The following is a 20,367-nucleotide window of genomic DNA, read 5'->3' as shown; positions in this document are numbered from 1 at the left end:
TTTGACTTCAGTTCTCTCATACCCAAAAAGTGGTCCAGAGACCAGCAGCACCCACATCAATTGAGAGACTATTAGAAATGCAGACTATCAGACCCCACATACACCTACTGCTAAGGACTGAACTGTGTCCTTGTGTCCCCCCTAAATTCATATGTTGAAGCTCTAATTCCTGTGACTGTATTTGGAGATAGGGCCTATGAGGAGGCAATTAAGGTTAATTGAAGTCATGGGAGGGAGTGTGGGGGCCTGATTCAATAGGATTAGTGTTCTAATAAGATCCACCATAGAATTCATGCTCTTTCTTTCTCCTCACACACACGAAGAGGAGGTCATGCGAGCACGTGAGAAGGCAGCCATCCCCAAGCCAGGGACAGAGCTCTCACACTAACCAAATCAGCCAGCCCTTCGATCTTGGATTTCCCAGCCTACAAAGTGTGAGAGAGGAATGTCTGTTATTTAAGCCACCTAGTCTATGGTATTTTGTCATGGCAGCTCAACCTAAGACACCTCACTGAATCAGATTCTTTGTTATACCAAGATACTCAGGTGACAAATATGCAGATTAAATTATGAAAATCACACTGATTTAGTTAACCTTGATCATGACATTATTTAAACTCATTACCTTTCTGTCATTTTCCTATGGAAAGAATTTGAGCCATAGACTTGTATGTACTTTGAAATGATGTGGACTCGCTTTTGTTCTAAAGATCCTTTCAGCCTCAATTTGCCAACCAAGCACTAAAATAGAGAGAACTCATAGGTTCCGGTTAAGAAGGAAAAGGCTCTCCTTGAAAACCACTGTGCATCTGTGAGCCTGGAAAGTTACCCTCCCTTTGCAGAGGGATCCTTTAGCAGGGTCATCAATTGAACCAATTGCACAACTTTCTAAACTATGCCAGAGACTTCCTACCCTACAAGCATATTTATTTTTATCTGTGCCATTGGCCTGCCCTGCGATCTATTTGGGTTGTCCATCAAGTTTTCAGGACTCTTTTGTATGGACCCATATTACTTCCTTTCAGAAAACCTGGGCATTTTTTCATTATAGAAGGCAATCAATAAATACATGTTTCCTCCTTTCTTTCTCTTTGGTATCAGTAATATCTGGTGAGATATGGTGCATTACCAGAATGGTTATAATCAGATTAATGAACAAACATGTCTTTCTCAAAAAGAGCATTACCAATAGGAATTGGCATGTTAGGTGACAAATGGGCAAGAATACATGTTTCCTTTGCACTGGTAACAGAAAAATCCAGACCCATTTCTGCAGTGGAAAGGAAAAAGGGCTGCACCCTCTCCAAGTCTCTCTTCTACCCCATTTAGCGAGAATGTCCCAGGTCAAACCCACCACTTGTTTGGGTATGATACAAGAGCTAATGATGACTTTTACATTTTTAAATGGTTGAAGAAACATTTTTTTAAAGAATATTTCTTGACATGTGACAATATAGGAAATTAAAAGCTCAGAGTTCACAATAAAGTATTGTTGGAACACAGCCACTCTCATTTGTTTTCATACCATCTGTGGGTGGTTTCACGCTACAACCAGAGTTGAGTGGTTACCACAGAGTATGGCCTGAAATGCTAGTGACCCCTTATGGAAAACATTTTCTGACTGCTGTCCTAGGAAGCCTGGAGTAGGCATGAAGGGACAAAACAACCTAAGTTGTTTCTAGATGGGTTTTGGGCTGTTACTGATAATCTGTAGTGAACGTGATAATGCATTTAGTTTGGGTTTATTTTAAAGTCCAGTTGGATGGTCTAATTTCAAAATCAATTCCCAAGAATAGACTTTTAGTGCCCAACAGTCCATTACTTTCACATATTGCCTAATTGTTCTTTAAAAGAGTTCTAGTAATTTCTAATACCACTGATAGTTCTACCACATCTTTCCTGAATGTTATGAGTATGCCTCCCTAAAGCCAAAGGATGTATCTAATTGAGTCTGCTGTTTCTCTCCCTTGCATTAATAGAGCCCAAATGACACAGCAAACCTCCCCCAGGGTTTCCATTCCTGCTTTGTCATCACTGTTCTGCTTTCTTGGTCAGTATTGGAAGCAAAATAGCAAACCCCTCTTGTTATTTTCAATAAGGAAATTGTCAATAAGGAAAATGAAGAAATCATCACATGCCCTTTGTTCAAAAAAAATATTTAAACTTCCAACGGTTATCTGGACCATTGAAAACATTATGTAGGATATCTTTTCTCCTCTGTATTGGTCTGTACACAATATTAAGAGAGTAAATCAAGGTCACTATCTGGCCTGGAAATTTGTATATTACTCCTAGGATATAATCCTTCCATTTATTTTTCATCCACACATAAACACTCTTCTTTGCACTAAGATTTGTTTATTTTCACTTAATTGTATGCCTTTAAACACACACACTCACACACACACACAGTGCTATTCCTGAGCCAGATTTATTTTTCCATTAGTCATAATCTAGTCATGCAGACTCCTCAACAAAGATAATTGATACCAAAAAGGAAAGAAGGAAGAGGCAAGTATTAATCGAACACCACTGTCTCCTAGTAAATATGCTGGGTGCCTTGTCTTCATCACTGAATATGAGGCTAACTGAAGATCAGGTTCTATTAAGGTTCTATTACCCTCTTTTTATAGATGAATAAACTAGGATTCATAGAAGGGATGTTTCTTGTCCATAGTCACACAGCTGAAAGGATTGGGGCCAAAATTCAAACCTAAGTCATCCTGGTTCCAAAATAATCAGTCATTCTAGCACATACCTGTGCCTAAAATGTATTATACATGAATACAGGCATATTTAAGGTGGTATAATGATGAACTTTAAATTTTTAAGTCATACATGTATATTTAACCCCTAGTATGCTAGGAAAAATAGTCATTACTATTTGCCATCTAGATCTAAAACACCATGACTTTTTATATTTTAAGACATTTTACAAATAATTTTCAGAAGAATAAAAAAATAGTGAAAGACAAATCTATTCATAATTTTAATAAGACTATAAACACATCAAACATAATCTTTTTGTCATATACTCTCTCTCTCTAGACATGAAAGAGAGAAGGAGAAAAACATGAAATGGTCAACATCATCTGAATTTAATTAATTGTTCATCAACTGTCATGCATGCACCTGGAACATAATCAATTTGTAAATCATTATTCCAGATTTCAAATACATCACTAAAAAGTTCTAACTTATCATTACTTATGGAACTTCTTGCACTTGTGACATCAAAATGAAAAACTTTTGATTAATCACAATTTTATTGAAAGAAACACCATATTTTTAATTCCACATTACAAAATATTTCTGTTTTAGATTTACAAACAGAAATTAGAATAATGAGTTTATTTAATTGTTTTAATTTTCTTCCACTCATCTTTGTATGTGTACCTGATTCAGCATTTGTCCACTTATAAATCATGACAAGTAATTTTGGCACTAAAACCATCATAAAATACAAAATAATATGAATATGTCCTTTTAGAAACATGGAATAATCCAAGTTTTTATTGGAAAATATTACATAGTAAAATAATTCTTTTCATTGACTAAATGGTTGAGAATGCCAGATTTACTTTATGCTCTTAGGATTATATTCATCACTCATAGATTCTTGAGTTTAAAACAATTCATCTTGGATATTATCTGAAAAGTTACGGTCTAAGATTTTGCTAAAAGAATCAGTTTGGCAATCATCCTTAGAGTAGAGAGTCTTGTTGTCTCTTTGCATTTGGCTTCTCATTTGTCTAATAATTTTGAAATGTCTTCTGTTGTAAATTTTATTATTTCTGTCATTGTGGGTGAGAAATTTTTAAAGTTCTGAATTCTCAAATGTGTCCAAATGAAAGCTAAAATAGAACATGACCTAAAATAGAGTATGTCCTAAAATATAAAGAGGGTGTCTCCTGTCTTCTCTTAGACTTTTTTGACAGGTGATGCATTACTTAAAACAGCATAAGAAAAATGAAGGATAATAAATTAATGATGACTCATTTCACTATTTTTCACCTATGGTGATCCCATCGGTGGTATTGTTTTCTGATTAATTTAGCATTTTTAGCATCGTTAGGAATAATGAGTAATAATGACATAATTTCAAGGATGATAAAATAGCAAAATTTTTCAAGATATAGGAAAAATAAGATCATTAAGATTCTATAATATTATAAGAATCCAATGGACCTATGTGGCAGTCATTAAGAAAAATTAATATTATTTCATTCTTTAAATAAGTAAAGTTTCTCCTATTGCTTTGGAAGACTCATAAGAAAGAATGAAAAAGTCATGAAATACCAATGCTTACAAATAGAACTGCTCGAAAAGTAAACTCAACAACTAAAATTTGGTCCACTGAATCCTGATTGTATGCTAAGGGTTAAGGGGTATTAATATGTATAGCTAGTATATCAAACCATGATTTTCTGGATATTATTACTTAAAATAAACTAAAATATAAAACATCAATTGAGCAGGACTTCCACAAGGAAATAGACTTCATATAATTTCTCCAGGAAAGCCACTAGACAAATAAAATAACAACAACAAAATAGCAACATCAACATGCCCTGAAAGTGGGAGGGTGGAGGAGGGAGCTAATCAGAATCCAGAATTGCTAAAATATATATCTATAATGTCAAGTTTTTGACAAGCACTATGAAATATGGAAAGAAACAGGATAGGGTGATCCTTCTACAGAAAAACAACATCAACCAAGCAATAAAAACTACTTTGAGGGTGCCCAGATGCAGGAGACAAAAAATTCAAAGCAACTATTATACTTGTTCAAACAGCTAAATCAAAACACGTTTAAAAAATTAAAGGAAAGTATGATAATAATAATCTATCAAATAGGGATCCAAAGGAGATAGAAATTATATTTGAAAATGGAAATTTTGAAATTGAAAAGTACAATAGCTGAAATGGAACATTCACTAGAGGAGTTCAACTGCAGATCTGGGCTGGAAGAAGAAAGAATCAGCGAACTTAACGATAGATTGTTAGAAATTATATAATCTGAAAAACTAAAGAAAATTTTTAAAAAGGATGTGGAAAAATAAGCAGATCCTCTGAGAACCCATTAAGCACACAAACATGAATATAATGAGAGAACCAGAGGAAAGGAAAGAAAGGGGGCAGAAAAAAAATTCAAAGAAATAGTGGCTGAAAATGTCCCAAATCTGATGAAAATCATTAATCTACACAACCAAGTTTAATGAACTCCAAGTAAGAAAACCAAAATAGTCATTTTTAGACATATCACAGTCAAAATACTGAAAGTCAAAGACAAAGATAAAATATTGAAAGCAATAGAGAAAAATGATATGCTATATAGAAGTCATTCCCAATAGCATGAACAGCTAACTTGTTATCAGAAGCAATTGAGAGTCCAAACGGCAGAGGATAACATACTTGAAGTGCTTCAAGAAAAAAACTGTTAGCCAAGAATACTATATCCAGCAAAATTATCTTTCAAAAATGAAGAAAACATAAAGACATTCTAAGGTAAACAAAGACTGAAAGAATTTATAGCTAGGAGAAGTGAGACTTAAAAAATACAGAGGAATTCTTCAAGATGAAAGGTAGTGACACTAGACTGTAATCTAATCCATATGAAAAAAAAAAGTGCTGGCAAAGGAAATTATACATAACTATATAAGATGGCATAATTGCACACTTCTTTTCCTTTATTCTCTTAATTAATTAAAAAACAACAGGATAAAACAATATCTGTAAAATTTAATTGTGGGGCCTCTAGTATGTGGAGATATATATATATTTCACAATAATAATACAAAGGGAAAAGGAGTAAAGAAAGCTACATATAGCAAGCAAAGAAGCAACATGAGATGGTCCTTGAGTCCAGAGGAAGAAATGAAGAGCATAGAAATGGTAAATAAGAAAATTAATATAAAAATTTTATAATTACATTTTTCTACTGTCTTCTTAGTTTCTTTGATGTAAGATTATATAAATCAACAATATATACATTTATATAGTTGTGTTTGTAACATATATAGATGTGATATTAATTACATTAATAGTACAAAGTGGGGAGGGAATAGAATAGAACAAATTTTCTATATCTCACTGGAACTTATTAAGTATAAATCTGAAATAGAGTCTGATAAGTTAAGATGTATATTGTAATCCATACAGCACCCACTAAGAAAATTACTCAAGAAATATATTTTAAGACTTATTAGAGGAATTGAAATGGTACATAGAAAATATCCATTTAATACAAAAGAAAGCAGTAAAGAAAATAAAAATATATATGAGACAGAGAAATTAGGACAACTCCATTTACAGTTACATAAAAAAGATTAAAATACCTAGGAATAACCCTAGCCAAGGAGGTGAAAGACCTATACCCTGAAAACTACAAGATACTCATGAGAGAAATTAAAGAAGTCACCAATGAATGGAAATACATCTCATGCTCTTGGCTAGGAAGAATTAATATTGTCAAAATGGCCATCCTGCCCAAGGCAGTCTACAGATTCAATGCAATCCCTACCAAAATACCAATGGCATTCTTCAGTGAACTAGAACAAATAGTTCTAAAATTCATATGAAACCACCAAAGACCCCGAATAGCCAAAGCAATCCTGAGAAGCCTGGGGGGACTACGCGCCATAACTTCAAGCTCTACTACAAAGCCACAGTAATCAAAACAGTATGGTACTGGCACAAGAAAAGACCCACAGACCAACGGAACAGACTAGAGAGCCCAGATATAAACCCAACCATATATGACCAATTAATATATGATAAAGGAGCCATGGATATACAATGGAAAAAAGACAGCCTCTTCAACAATTGGTGTTGGAAAAACTGGACAGCTACATGTAAGAGAATGAAACTGGATTATTGTCTAACTCCACACAGAAAAATAAACTTGAAATGGATCAAAGATCTGAATGTAAGTCATGAAACCATAAAACTCATAGAAGAAAACAAAGGCAAATATATCTTGAATATAAATATGAGCAACTTTTCCCTGAACATATCTCCTTGGGCAAGGGAAACAAAAGCAAAAATGAACAAATGGGATTACATCAAACTAAAAAGCTTCTGTACAGCAAAGGACACCATCAGTATGACAAAAAGGCATCCTACAGTATAGAAGAATATATTCATATATGACTTATCCGATAAGGGGTTACCATCAAAAATATATAAAGATCTCACATGACTCAATACCCAAAAAACAAATAAGCAGATTAAAAAATGGGCAGAGGATATAAACAGACACTTCTTCAAAGAAGAAATCTGAATAGCCAACAAGCACATGAAAAGATGCTCCACATCACTAATTATCAGGGAAATGCAAATTAAAACCATGGTAAGATATCACCTCACACCAGTTAGGATGGCCAACATAGAAGACACTAGGAACAACAAATGCTGGTGATGATGTGGAGAAAGGGGAACCCTCATACCACTGATGGGAATGTAAATTAGTCCAACCACTGTGGAAAGCAATATGGAGGTTCATCAAAAAACTAAAAATACAAATACCATTTGACCCAGTAATTCAATTCCTAGGAATTTACCTGAAGAAAACAAGATACCAGATTTAAAAAGACATATGCACCCCTATGTTTATCTCAACACTATTTACAATAGCCAAGATATGTAAGCAACCTAAGTGTCCAAAGAAGATGTGGTGCAAATATACAATGGAATATTATTCAGCCATAAAAAAAAACAAATCCTTCCATTTACACAACATGGATGGAGCTAGAGGGTATTATGCTCAGTGAAATAAGCTGGGCAGAGAAAGACAAGTACCAAAAGACTTCACTCATCTGTGGAGTATAACAACAAAGCAAAACTGAAGGAACAAAACAGCAGCAGACTCACAGACTCCAAGAAGGGACTAGCAGTTACCAAAGGGAAGGGGTTGAGAAGGTGGGTGGGGAGGGAGGGAGAATGGGATTAAGGAGTATTATGATTAGCACACATAGTGTAGGTGGATCACGGGGAAGGCAGTATAGCACAGAGAAGACAAGTAGTGACTCTATAGCATCTTACTACGCTGATGGACAGTGACTGCAATGGGGTGGGGGGGACTTGATAATATGGGTGAATGTTGAAACCACAATGCTGTTCATGTGAAACCTTCATAAGATTGTATATCAGTAATGCCTTAATTTAAAAAATACATGAGACATACAGAAAACAAATAGCAAAATATCAGTAGTAAACCTGACTCTATCAATGATACTAATGTGTATGAACTAAATCTAATCAAAAGGCAGAGATTATCTGACAGAGATTTAAAAACAAGAAAAACAAGATCCAACTAGATTTAAAGATACAAATGAGCCAAAGAACAAAAGATAGAAAAAGATATACCATGAAAACAGTTATTTTAAGAGAACTGGAACAGTATCTTAACAGCAGATGAAATGGACTATGGCACATACACATACATACATATTGGTAGATTCTCATTTATAATGATATGAAAGGCCAATTCATTATGACAATACAGCAATTAAAAACACATGTTCTTAACAAGGCCCAAAATACATGAAGCAAAACTGACAGAATGGAGGAAAGAAAAATACTTAAAACATAATAGTACAAGCGGCTTTCAGTTTTGTAAAAATATCACAAAGGTGCTATGTGAATTACTAGAGTTTGAGAAATCACATCACACCACACTACAACCATATTTTTTCAAATTTCAAATTCACTGTCCCTTGTTATATACTGACTTCTTGGGTAATAAGTATCTTTCACTAATTTCTTAATTTTAATCTTTCCTTTTAGAAGTCCATTCTCACCAAAGGATAGAAAAGGTTTTATAATCTCCCTCACCCTTGTATTTGTTTAAAGCAGGCAGTATACAAAGTTGAAAAGTAAACAACCTAATTTTAAAAACTGGTTTAAGTCTTGGTACTGGTACTTACTACCTACTAACCTCTGCCATGTAACCTCTCCCCATAATCTTGAAGTGTCTTTAAGGGTCTTGGCATGCTTATCTCTAAAATGATGTGGTGGGATGAGATGACCCAGGTCCCTTCCGCTCACAGTCCTCAGCCTGGTGTGAACTCTCTTCATCAAGCTCACCACCAGAAAGGTCAGCAGGATCCAGATTGCTCAGGCTAAGTTCCACTTCCTTGCTTGACCAGGGCACAACTTCAGCTTGTAGAAAGAGGTCTGAGAACTCTGAACATTTCTACAGAATTCAGTAGTTTAAGTTAGAGCATTTATTAAAGCACATTTTGCCTTTGGGTGTAATAAGTACATTATGTTCTGGAACATTTTCATTACTCCTGTTTAGGTCCTACTGTGTCTTGTGGTATGATCTGCACTCCAAACAGCTGCAGTTGGCACATGCCACAGCATATATATATATGAATTCCCTGTGAAACCTGATCCAGCCTAAGGCTGGCAGAAGTTTCGGCATGAATATTCAGGCACCCTAGGGAAATAGTTAAAAACGCAATTCCAACTTTAAGACTGGAAACGAAACTCTGTTTAAGATTTGCTTATTCAAAACTGAAGGAACAAAATAGCAGACTCAGAGACTCCAAGAAGGGACTAGTGGTTACCAAAGGGGAGGTGTGGGGGAGGGTGGGTGGGGAGGGAGGGAGAAGGGGATTGTGGGGTATCATGATTAGTGCACATGGTGTGTGGGAGGTCATGGGGAAGACAGTGTAGCTCAGAGAAGCCAAGTAGGGACTCTGTGGCATCTTACTACACTGATGGACAGTGACTGCAATGGGGTATGAGGGGGACTCGATAATAAGGGTGAAAATAGTAACCACATTTTTGTGTGTGTGAAATCTTCATAAGAGTGTATGTATATCAATGATACCTTAATAAAAAAAAGATTTGCTTTTTTTTTATTCTTTTTTTCTTTTTTTCTTCTTCAGGAGTTCCTTAAGAAATTTCAAGTGCCTGCAAAATTAAAGTTCCCTGTTCAAGTGAGATGTTTGTGCAGCCAAATGCTTATAGATGTGAAACTTTATTAGCCTGAGTCCAAGAAGGAAACAAATGGCACATTCAAACTGAGTCATTTAAAGAAAGTTAATAAAGAGAATATTTACAAAGATACTGGCTGGTTTATGAAAACCAGCAGGGATAGCTCGGTACCCCAGGGCTAGAATCAGTGGAGAGCAGCTACCCTATACCCAAGCAGGCAGGGGAAAGGAGTAGTGACTGGAACCAGAGAGCAGCTGCCCAGAGGAGCCAATTAGGAGCTGAGACTCTGGGAAAGCACCAAACAGCAGTGGTGACCTAGCAGGGAGGGAGCCTGAGGAATAAATACCCTGTCTTCACTCTCTCCCTTCCATAATCCTGCCAGTGCTTCCTGTGGCCAAAACCAATCCAAAATCAGAGAGCAAAAGAATGCAATTGATGCCGTCCACATTGGTGAGCATCCCAGAGCCCAGCACAGGGTGGAGAAGGAGGGGAAGTAGATGTAGAGGACTAGGGTGAAGCAAACAAGGCTCCTAAGATGCAAACTTTAAGGAGATGCACACTCACGATCAGGCAAATACTCAGCACTTACAGGACCCAGAGAGAGAGGGTGCCTCTCTTGCCCCACCTAGTCCTGGCTCTGATTTCACCCAGAGACTAGGCATGTTGTTTATAATAGGATTTTTTAAAGGAATGTAGTACCTTCTAATCTGTAAGCATAAAAAGAATATTTTGTTAAAAGATTTAAAAATATCTCTTTGGACTTTTTCCCCAAGTATGAGGAAGATAGACTACTACTCTTGCATGAACTGTCCAGAGGCAAGTGTACTTAATGGCCTGACATTGCTACTGAGCACTGGATTTTGATTATTTTGTGTGAGTGTGTCATTGATTCCAACTGCATGTTTTTTCACATCTTAACATTTCTGAAGTCAAGACATGCCTTATGATCAATGGTGTCAGAAATACATTTCTCAGCATTTTTCCTCTTAGAGGTGCATAAAGCAATAGTGCCTTATAATTGATGGCATCTTTGATTCAATAAAATTAGCGTAAGCACTTTGAGGATGTATGCAGGTTTATCATCTCCATCACAATATCCAGCATGTAATAATGATCATGGTGTACACTCAACCAGGATTTCATGAATGAAAGAATGAATGGGTGAATGAAGGAGGGAATTAATGAAAGTCCACCTGTCCTAACTGGCATTTACTTTTAGGACTTGGATAATGTGGCATCAGAAAAAATATCACTTTATATACACTCGTTGTTTAAGCTGTCATCATTATCCCTTGGACTGATAGACCGAAAAGGCCTGAATGCTCCATTAGCCATGAGCGCCCACTTAACTCTCATTATTTCATTTTCTGCCAAATTGATGTTAATTCTGTTCCCATGCTGTGCTCTTTCTGTCGTCTTCATGATCATTTGAAAACCTGTTTCACAGCAGATTTTTCCCACTCCTTTAGTCTTCCTTGTTTTCATTGCTCTAAAAAAACCCTGTTCCCAATGGCATTTCCATTAATTCTTGACTCACATTCCTGACTTTAACCCTTTGATTCTGATATCAAAGTGCAGTTTTCAACGTAATTCTAGGATTAACCATTAATTCTTTAACTTTTTAAACATTTGATTTCATTTTAGCGCAGTCCCATCATTAATAGCAGCTGGTTTGGTCAGAGAGAAGCATTGGTTTTTCTACTGATTTACTTTAGTCCTTCTCAGCAAGAAACTAAAACTATTTTCTTCTCTTTTGATGAGTCATGCAGTAGCAGCTTCCTAGCTTACCCATTATCTCTTCCTGTCAATTTCCCTTTTAAAATTAAGTTATTTTATTAATTTTTTAGCGAAAGGCAAGATAATGCAATGTTAAGACTGGTGTTTCTGATTTAACCCTCTTCTGGGAATAAGAAGTTTCTTCATTAAAAAAGTAAATATATGTATCTCAAAAGGTGGTTATTAATTACAAACAGCATCACCTGGCCTCACAAAATGGTAAGCACCCCGAAGGAGAAAAAGACTTTGGCTGTTACTTTGTAGTGGCTATGGATCACAATCTTAAATAATGGTTTTGGTAACCATAATTTATCCCAAAGCTGTTTTCATTTCAATTTTAGTGACTTATTAGTGTTGGTGAAACAATCCTCTTTGGGTATTTTTTTTTATGTTTTAAGCCTACATGGTTAATAATTCTGTACCATCTGCAGGATGCTGTTGGCAGATAACCAGCCTCCCTTACTCCTATGCTCCATAGTGCCCTCTTCTCAATACCTTGGTGCCCTTTGGCCCTTGGGCTTTTGTTCTCACCTCTTTCTGTTCTCAGAAATAAGTCTGATCTACTCACATGCATGTTGTGTGCGTACAAGCCCCAGAATTACCTCTGCCAAGTCCTTGCCTTTAAGTCTAATCTTCAGTGGGAAACGAAGAGCTGTATCCCGTGCTAGGGAAGTTCAGGCACTGGAAGTTATAGAAGGTCATGATTTGAGGAAGTGGCCATCTCAAAACGTCTTGTAGATCACCTGCCCTACTAACACATAAAGCCAGTTTGGGATGGAGAGTTCAGAACCCTCCACTGGAATTATACCGTTTGGATCAGCGGTGCTGTGGGTAAACACTCATCAGTTTGGCAAAACTTTGTTTGTTCTCTTAGGATTAATTCCACGACATTCATTCCATTCATATAAATACCTTCTGGTCATTATTTACTTTGGCTGGGCCCACTTTTCTCCTGAATTATTGCATAGAAGGATTTTATGGTTCCCTAAATGTGTGCTCCATGCCCATCCCCCTCATTGTTGAAGTTCATTACTGATTTTTGTAGATGATTTCCCATGAAGTATATGCTCCTTGCATCTAGAGGATACATTCCCATCCAGGGTCTTTCCCACGAAAGCGTGGGCACATCAGAGAAGCATGAAGCAAAGCCTTGCACTGAAGTGGCCCTTCAGCCGCACACTGCACACCAAGCTCGGCCTTTCATGGGAGCTGGGGTTAGGCCGTCATTACCCCTGGAGCTCCTTATTCCTTGGATGGTTTGAAGTGAGGGAAAAAGATGGACTCCTGGTGCTATTGTATGGGCCTTTTTGTCTGACTGTGGGGCAACACAATAATCTCTAGGTTTTAAGTCTTCCACTTCTCACTCAGACAGACCCCTGACAGTCTGGGATTTATTTTCAACCACTTTTGGTTTCACACTGTATAAAGCAGACTCCTGAAGCACTTTATATTCAGTAATAAAATGTCTCTTTTTTCCCATACAACATCTTCAAGTTGACAAAGAGAAGATGCCCCACCTGGTGACACACTAGAATTTAAACAAGCTAATCCACTTGAAAGGATGGTTTTTCTGAGAAATGCGCATTTGACTGATAAATCCCTAATTGCCGAGCAGGGCACCCTGAGTGAAGCCTTAGGGAAGGAAGGCCAGATGCCTTGATAGCTATTACATCTGTCTTCCCACCAAAGGGCTTAACTCCGGCTTAGGTCAAAATAAATTAGTATGAGTATTCAGTCTCTGTCCAGTTTCTAATTGACTCTCATCTGTAGCCTGAAATTAGCTTACATCTTGGCAAAACTAAGCATTCCGAACTCAGGGGGAGTTTTGCCCAAACTTTAGAAGAGGATGGAAATCTGCATTCCTGTCTGTGATATGTACTTGTTTATTGGTGTTTGTTTTTCCAAGAACATCATGTTTTAGCATATATATATGTTCCCACATGTATTTCAAAATTGTCAGGCATAGTAAACACTAGCCCCATGGCTCATCTACACACCCAGAGCCCACCTACTCTTCAATCTCTATATTGCAAATAGGCCTCTTCTGGAGCCAGAATTCACCAGGAAAATCAACTTTAAGATCAGGTGAGGAAAAGTAAAACATAAATCTGATGCTGGAAATGTGCACAGTTAAATTTTATTCAGAAGGCCTGAGTAGCAAGCCAACAACATCAACAATCAACAAGAAGTACAGCTCCTCCTGCTGAGCACTTTCTAGGTAAAGTGCTCTGCTGAGCCCCTTACACGCATTATCTCACAACAACCCCATGGAATCATTGCTATTCATATTCCATTTTATGGCATGGAAACTGAGGGGCAGCTTCTTGCCTATAGATGCACAAGTAAATGGTGGGACCAGCTAGTCAGGGTTTCTAACTCCGACTGATTGTACCATATGCCTCGTGTTAGCTGTCACCTAGTATTTTCAGTAAACTGCGTCAGCAAAGAGTTAAAGAGAGACCAGACCCTTCTTCAATGTGATCAGCCTGACAGTGACCCAGGGAATCTGCTCCACAGCCATAATCTCTGTAAGAGAAACAGATGTCACACAGTCGGCCTCAGGACACCAGGGGAGGAATGTCACACACACCCTTGATCCAGCCATTCTCAGTTTGGTAATCAGACCAGCTCCAGGGATGGGAGAGTGTGACACAGCACAGCACACAGGAGCCCCCCAGATGACGATGCATGTGTGCGTCACCGGGGAAAACCCTGAGGCGCGCTCCACTGTCAGCAGCCTTCCCAGGCTGCTTGTCTTACTCTTCTGTGGGAGTTTATAGGCGTATCACATGCTTCATGTCCCCAGTTATGGAACCTCCTTCCTCCTTCACTTCACTGGCAGGTGTGTCCTCTTGACACTCCCAAATTTAAAATCAGAGTTACCTCTGAGTACACATTAACCTTTGTGCTCTAATTCCAGTCTTCTGAGAGAAGTGTAAAATCATCTGTCCAGTCACTGACCAAGAGACTTGCTACCGCCACACCTCTGATGTGATACATCATCCTTTGCTTGAAAGCAAATGGGAAGTGGGAGGCTGTTGCTTTTCCTGATACTGAGCCCACACTGACTACACTTAGGTAACTCCTGCTAGGTACTCTCCCAGGTAGTGCATATTAATCCAGACCCCAATTTTTCTACATCTATTGCCACAGCCTTCATCCAGAAAATGTTGCCCTCTCTTCAGAATTATAGCATATTGCTCTCTCCTGAGGGTCTTTCCTACCAGCCTTTCTGTAACCCTTGTTGGATAAGATGCCCTAATTGTCTTCCAATACTGAATGTGACACAACCTTCTCCAGCTTCCATGAACATTCCCAGTCCACTGATCGTGGCCTTGAAACCCCATATCCCTCCCTTATTCCTTGGACTTTATTGCTCAGTCTCAACCTCCACTTCAGACAAATAGTCAAAACTCTTAAAGGAGAGGGGCTATTTCTTGAGCTGATAAGAATGTAGAGCACTGACGTTGCTTTATTCACCATAAAAATGCTCAGACTACTGATCCTGAGTTTCAGTTCCATCTTTTTCAGAGTATGTACCTCAGGGGAAATTCCCACACATACTTCTCCTGTAATATGGTTAATGGCAAGGATGAACCATTCAAGTATCCTGAGTAGAAACTCAGAAACACCTCAGTGCTTTCCTCTCCTTACTTTATAGTTAGTCTATCATGTACTCACCACCACCCCTTCATGCACATCTCTCAAATCTCTCTCTTTTCAACCACCACTATCTTAGTTTAGATTCTCATGGGTTCTTGGTTGGACTATTGCAATAGTCTGCTGGATAACCTCCATGCCTCTGGTTTCTTTTGTGTTTGTTTGTTTGTTTATTTTGCTATCATTAATGTACAATTACATGAACAACATCATGGTTACTAGACTCCTCCTCTTATCAAGTCCCCCCACATACCCCATTGCAATCACTGTCCATCGGCATAGTAAGATGCTATAGAATCACTAACTTGTCTTCTCTGTATATACTGCCTTCGCCGTGCTCCCCCCACTACATTATAAGTGCTAATTGTAATGCCCCTTTTTCCCCCTTGTCCCTCCCTTACCACCCATTCTCCCCAGTCCCTTTCCCTTTGGTAACTGTTAGTCTATTCTTGGGTTCTGTGAGTTGCTGCTGTTTTCTTCCTTCAGTTTTTGCTTTGTTGTTATACTCCACAGATGAGTGAAATCATTTGATACTTGTCTTTCTCTGCCTGGCTTATTTTGCTGAGCATAATACCCTCCAGCTCCATCCATGTTGTTGCAAATGGTAAGATTTGTTTTCTTCTTATGGCTGAATAATATTCCATTGTGTATATGTACCACATCTTCTTTATCCATTCATCTACTGATGGACACTTAGGTTGTTTCCCTTTCTTGGCTATTGTAAATAGTGCTGTGATAAACATAGTTTATCACATAGTGCCTATGTTTTTTTCTAAGAGTTTTATGGTTTCATGACTTATGTTCAGGTCTTTGATCCATTTTGAGTTTACTTTTGTGTGTGGGGGTAGACAAACTGGGCTTTTTCAAACTGGGCTGCTGCATTGTTAGAGTAAATTCCTAGGAGTGGAATTCCTTGGTCAAATGGTATTTCTATTTTTAGTTTTTTGAGTAACCTCCATACTGCTTTCCACAATGCTTGAACTAGTTTACATTCCCACCAGCAGTGTAGGAGGGTTCCCCTTTCTCCACATCCTTGCCAACATTTGTTGTTGTTTGTCTTTTGGGTGTTGGCCATCCTAACTGGTTTGAGGTGATATCTCATTGTCGTTTTAATTTGCATTTCTCTGATGATTAGCAATGTGGAGCATCTTTTCATGTGTCTGTTGGCCATCTGAATTTCTTCTTAGGAGAAGTGTCTGTTCAGCAGCTCTGCCCATTTTTTAATTGGCTCATTTGCTTTTTGTTTGTTGAGGTGTGTGAGCTCTTTATATAATTTGGATATCAACCCCTTATCAGATATGTCATTTATAAATATATTATCCCATACTGTAAGATGTCTTTTTCTTCTACTGATGGTGTCCTTTGCTGTACAGAAGCTTTTCAGCTTGATATGGTCCTACTTGTTCATTTTTCCTTTGTTTCCCTTGTCCAGGGAGATGTGTTCATAAAGTTGCTCGTGTTTATGTCCAAGAGGTTTTTGCCTATGTTTTTTTCTAAGAGTTTTATGGTTTCATGACTTATGTTCAGGTCTTCGATCCATTTTGAGTTTACTTTTGTGTATGGGGTTAGACAATAATCCAGTTTCATTCTCTTACATGTAGCTGTCCAGTTTTGCCAACACCAGCTGTTGAAGAGGCTGTCATTTCTCCATTGTATGCCCATGGCTCTTTTATCATATATTAATTGACCATATATGCTTGGATTTATATCTGGGCTCTGTAGTCTATTCCATTGGTCTATGGGTCTTTTCTTGTGCCAGTACTAAATTACTGATTACTGTGGCTTTGTAGTAGAGCTTAAAGTCAGGGAGCATAATTCCCCCCACTTTATTCTTCCTTCTCAGGATTGCTTTGGCTATTTGGGGTCTTTTGTGGTTCCATATGAATTTTAGAACTATTTGCTCTCATTCACTGAGGAATGCTATTGATAGGGATTGCATTGAATCTGTAGATTTCTTTAGGCAGGATGGTCATTTTGACAATATCAATTCTTCCTATCCATGGGCATGGGATGTGTTTCCATTTATTGGTATCTTCTTTAATTTCTCTCATGAATGTCTTGTAGTTTTCAGGGTATAGGTCTTTCACTTCCTTGGTTAGGTTTATTCCTAGCTATTTTATTCTTTTTGATGCAATTGTGAATGGAATTGTTTTCCTGATTTCTCTTTCTGCTCATTCATTGTTAGTGTATAGGAATGCAACAGATTTCTGTGTATTAATTTTGTGTCCCGCAACTTTGCTGAATTCAGATATTAGATCTAGTACTTTTGGAGTGGATGGTTTCTTAATATCACAATTCTGCCACTAGTGATCTTTTTCAAGAACATAAATCTAATTCTTTCAATCTCTACTGCCTACAGGAAACAAACAAAATACACTTTCCTAAGCATAGAATTTAAAAATTTTATAATTTGACCTCAAATTACTTACTGATCTCATCTAAAGCATCTGTGCCCATGCCAACATGCATAACCTCATAATCTAGCCACAAGAATCTATTTACTGTGTCCCAGAACTGCTTTGTTCTCTTAAATTTCCATGCCTTTGCCCATTCTGTGCCCTCATCCTGGAGTATCTTCCCCTGTCTCCTTCTCACCCCTAACCCCTTGTGGTTTTTAGTATGATTTCAAGACACCAGCACTTCCCTTTGAGGAACAAGATTTATTACTCACAAATCCTAGAGGGTATACCCCACACACCTGAGGCCATGCAGCAAGGCTACAGATAGAGACACAGAGAGCGTGGACTTGGGGCTCCCCCTTTCTTAGGGTCTGAGGGTGGGGTGTCTAGGTTTTCACATTGTCACTCTTTATTGACTAATTCAAAGCACAAGAGCAGAAATTAGAGTACAGGAAAGGAGAAGTTGAATCACTCCAGCAGTCAGATATCTAGGTTACCCAGGGTTTTCTGAAAGAGGAGACTTGATGGATAGGGCAGCTTAATTCCTTATCTGGTTGTTTGGCTAGTAGCTGTATCATACAGCTGGCAATATGTTTATGCAAGATGGATGTATTTTGAAATGGATGCCTCAGCAATCAAAAGTTTAATGCCAGGCACTTAAACTACACTCATTTTTCAATACCAGCTCCTCTGAAATATACCCAACCTCTCCATAGCCCACCTTGGTTGGGCTCTCTGTTGGTGTGATCAAGTAACTGTGTGCAATGCTCATCTCATCATACTACAGTTGTTTCTGATGTCTGTCTTCCCCATAAGACCTTGGGTCATTTATGGCAGGATTCCTGTCATTGACCTTTATATCCTAGTATCTATCATGTATAGAAAACCTGCTCTTGGCTTTAACCTATATTGTATTTACCATTCAATATAAGGTACGTCAATTTCTCCCTAAAAATACCACCACCAATAACAACCAGAACATCAGCTAATGTTTCGTGAGTACTTCCTAAGTGGCAGCCAATATTTTGCACATTTTATATGCGTTAACTCGTTTCATCCTTATAATAACCTGTAATATAGATATATACCTAACCCCCTTCTAGTTGAAAAAACTGAGGTTTAGAGAGGTTAAATAAATTGTCCTGAAATTACAAATGTAGTAAATGCTACAGGTAAGATCTGAACCCATACATCCTGGCTCCAAGGTCCCAATTTCTGCCATACAGAAATTTAAAAAATGAATCAAGTTGAGTTTTTCCACTTACATTAATTCATTTCCTTATTTCCCCAAAACAAATTTCAAATATTTGAATAATTATTTGGGTTAATTTGGGTGATTATTTTGGTCATACACAAGCTCCACGAATATTTATCCAAATAGTTTAGGGAAGGGGTCTGGTTACCAGATTCTGGCCCCTGTGTGATGTTCTGAGGGTGGCACAACAGTCCCCAAACCTCTGTATCTTTAGGCTCCTCCATTGTCCTGCTGAATTTGTGTGCTCAATATCCAGTCATTCTTTCCTTACTGAAAAATGTCATTTTTTTTACTCAGCCATCAAACACAGCTCTCAGAGGGAATGGTTTCTCCTCCCCAACCCCCAGCCCTATCAGCAGAGGGCTCGAGAGAAGGCAAACCACCCCAAAAGCTATTGGAAATCACACAATGAGACTAAACCCTAGTAATATTTCACTGCCTTTCCAGAGCTGCTAAGTGATAAGGATCAGAATGGATTTTGTTGGCTTTAATGGGAAAAGTGAGCCTTTTATTAGTTCCTTACCTTGCTTCCCTTCTGAGAAAAACCCAACTTCAGAGCATCCTTTCTGGCCATGGTTGGATGCTGGGGCATCCTGAGAGTTCAGTATGTCTAATAAAAGTCACCAAGGAACGGAGGTGCTGCAAGAGGGGAGGTGCACTGTGGTGCGCAGAGATGCATTTTGCTCTGAAAATGGAGCTGGATGCTCACTGTAAATGAGAACCCAGGAGTGAAATGTTTGAGGGCACAGCTGGGAATGGTTGCAAAGCTCACTTCTGTTTTCATTTGAATACTACAGAGGCCAACACTTGACTTGCTTAAAATTAAAAGGTACATCAAGAATGCAAAACATGGTATAAAATTTTCACCAGCCTTTTTTGTTGCTTTTAAATCCTTTACTGGTTCTTCATGTTCCTGTATTTTTAGACATTTTCTTGGGCTCTGTAGTTGTTCATCCATCCACCCTCAGCTTCCCTTTTCAAAGGTTGCATGCACCTTTACCATAATTTATCCACCACTTGCATCTATTCTTCATAATAATGTATTTCCTCTTCGCATTCCACCCCTCTGCGCTCTTTCTACTGCACTTTACCTGTTCCCTCTTTTCCTGTTGCTCTTCTAACACCTTCTTTTCCTTCTCTGTTGCCCTCTCACCCCCGCAGCCTACCAGCAAATTCTAAATAAATTCCAATCTGGGAAGCTTGGTCCTTCTTAAATAGAAATGCTATTTTACTATTAAACTGGAAGGCCTGATGTGCACTACCCACTCCCCGTGGCTCAACTGTTAATGTGTATTCCAGGGCTATTCAGTGCAGAGCTGGTGACTAAGAAGG

The 20,367-nt window shown here is 38.0% G+C and overlaps 1 protein-coding gene across 3 annotated transcripts in view; it reads left to right on the top strand.

Moving 5' to 3' along the window:
* SLC9A9 (solute carrier family 9 member A9) overlaps positions 1-20,367 on the top strand; it is a 527,348-nt gene that overhangs the window by 383,578 nt on the left and 123,403 nt on the right. The window contains exon 13 of one of the 3 annotated variants that reach the window (XM_057498900.1): positions 8,973-9,141. The exons of the other annotated variants lie outside the window; for them this stretch is intronic. Within the exon in view, the coding sequence (XP_057354883.1) occupies positions 8,973-9,126 (154 nt within the window). The 3' untranslated portion in view covers positions 9,127-9,141. Of the gene's footprint in view, positions 1-8,972; positions 9,142-20,367 lie in introns of those variants that run through there. 3 annotated transcript variants of the gene reach the window in all.

The sequence above is a fragment of the Manis pentadactyla genome, chromosome 1, assembly GCF_030020395.1.
Source record: "Manis pentadactyla isolate mManPen7 chromosome 1, mManPen7.hap1, whole genome shotgun sequence".
Classification (NCBI taxonomy): Eukaryota; Metazoa; Chordata; class Mammalia; order Pholidota; family Manidae; genus Manis; species Manis pentadactyla.
Note: the sequence above shows the minus strand (reverse complement) of the source record. Positions and strands in the feature narration are given on the sequence as shown.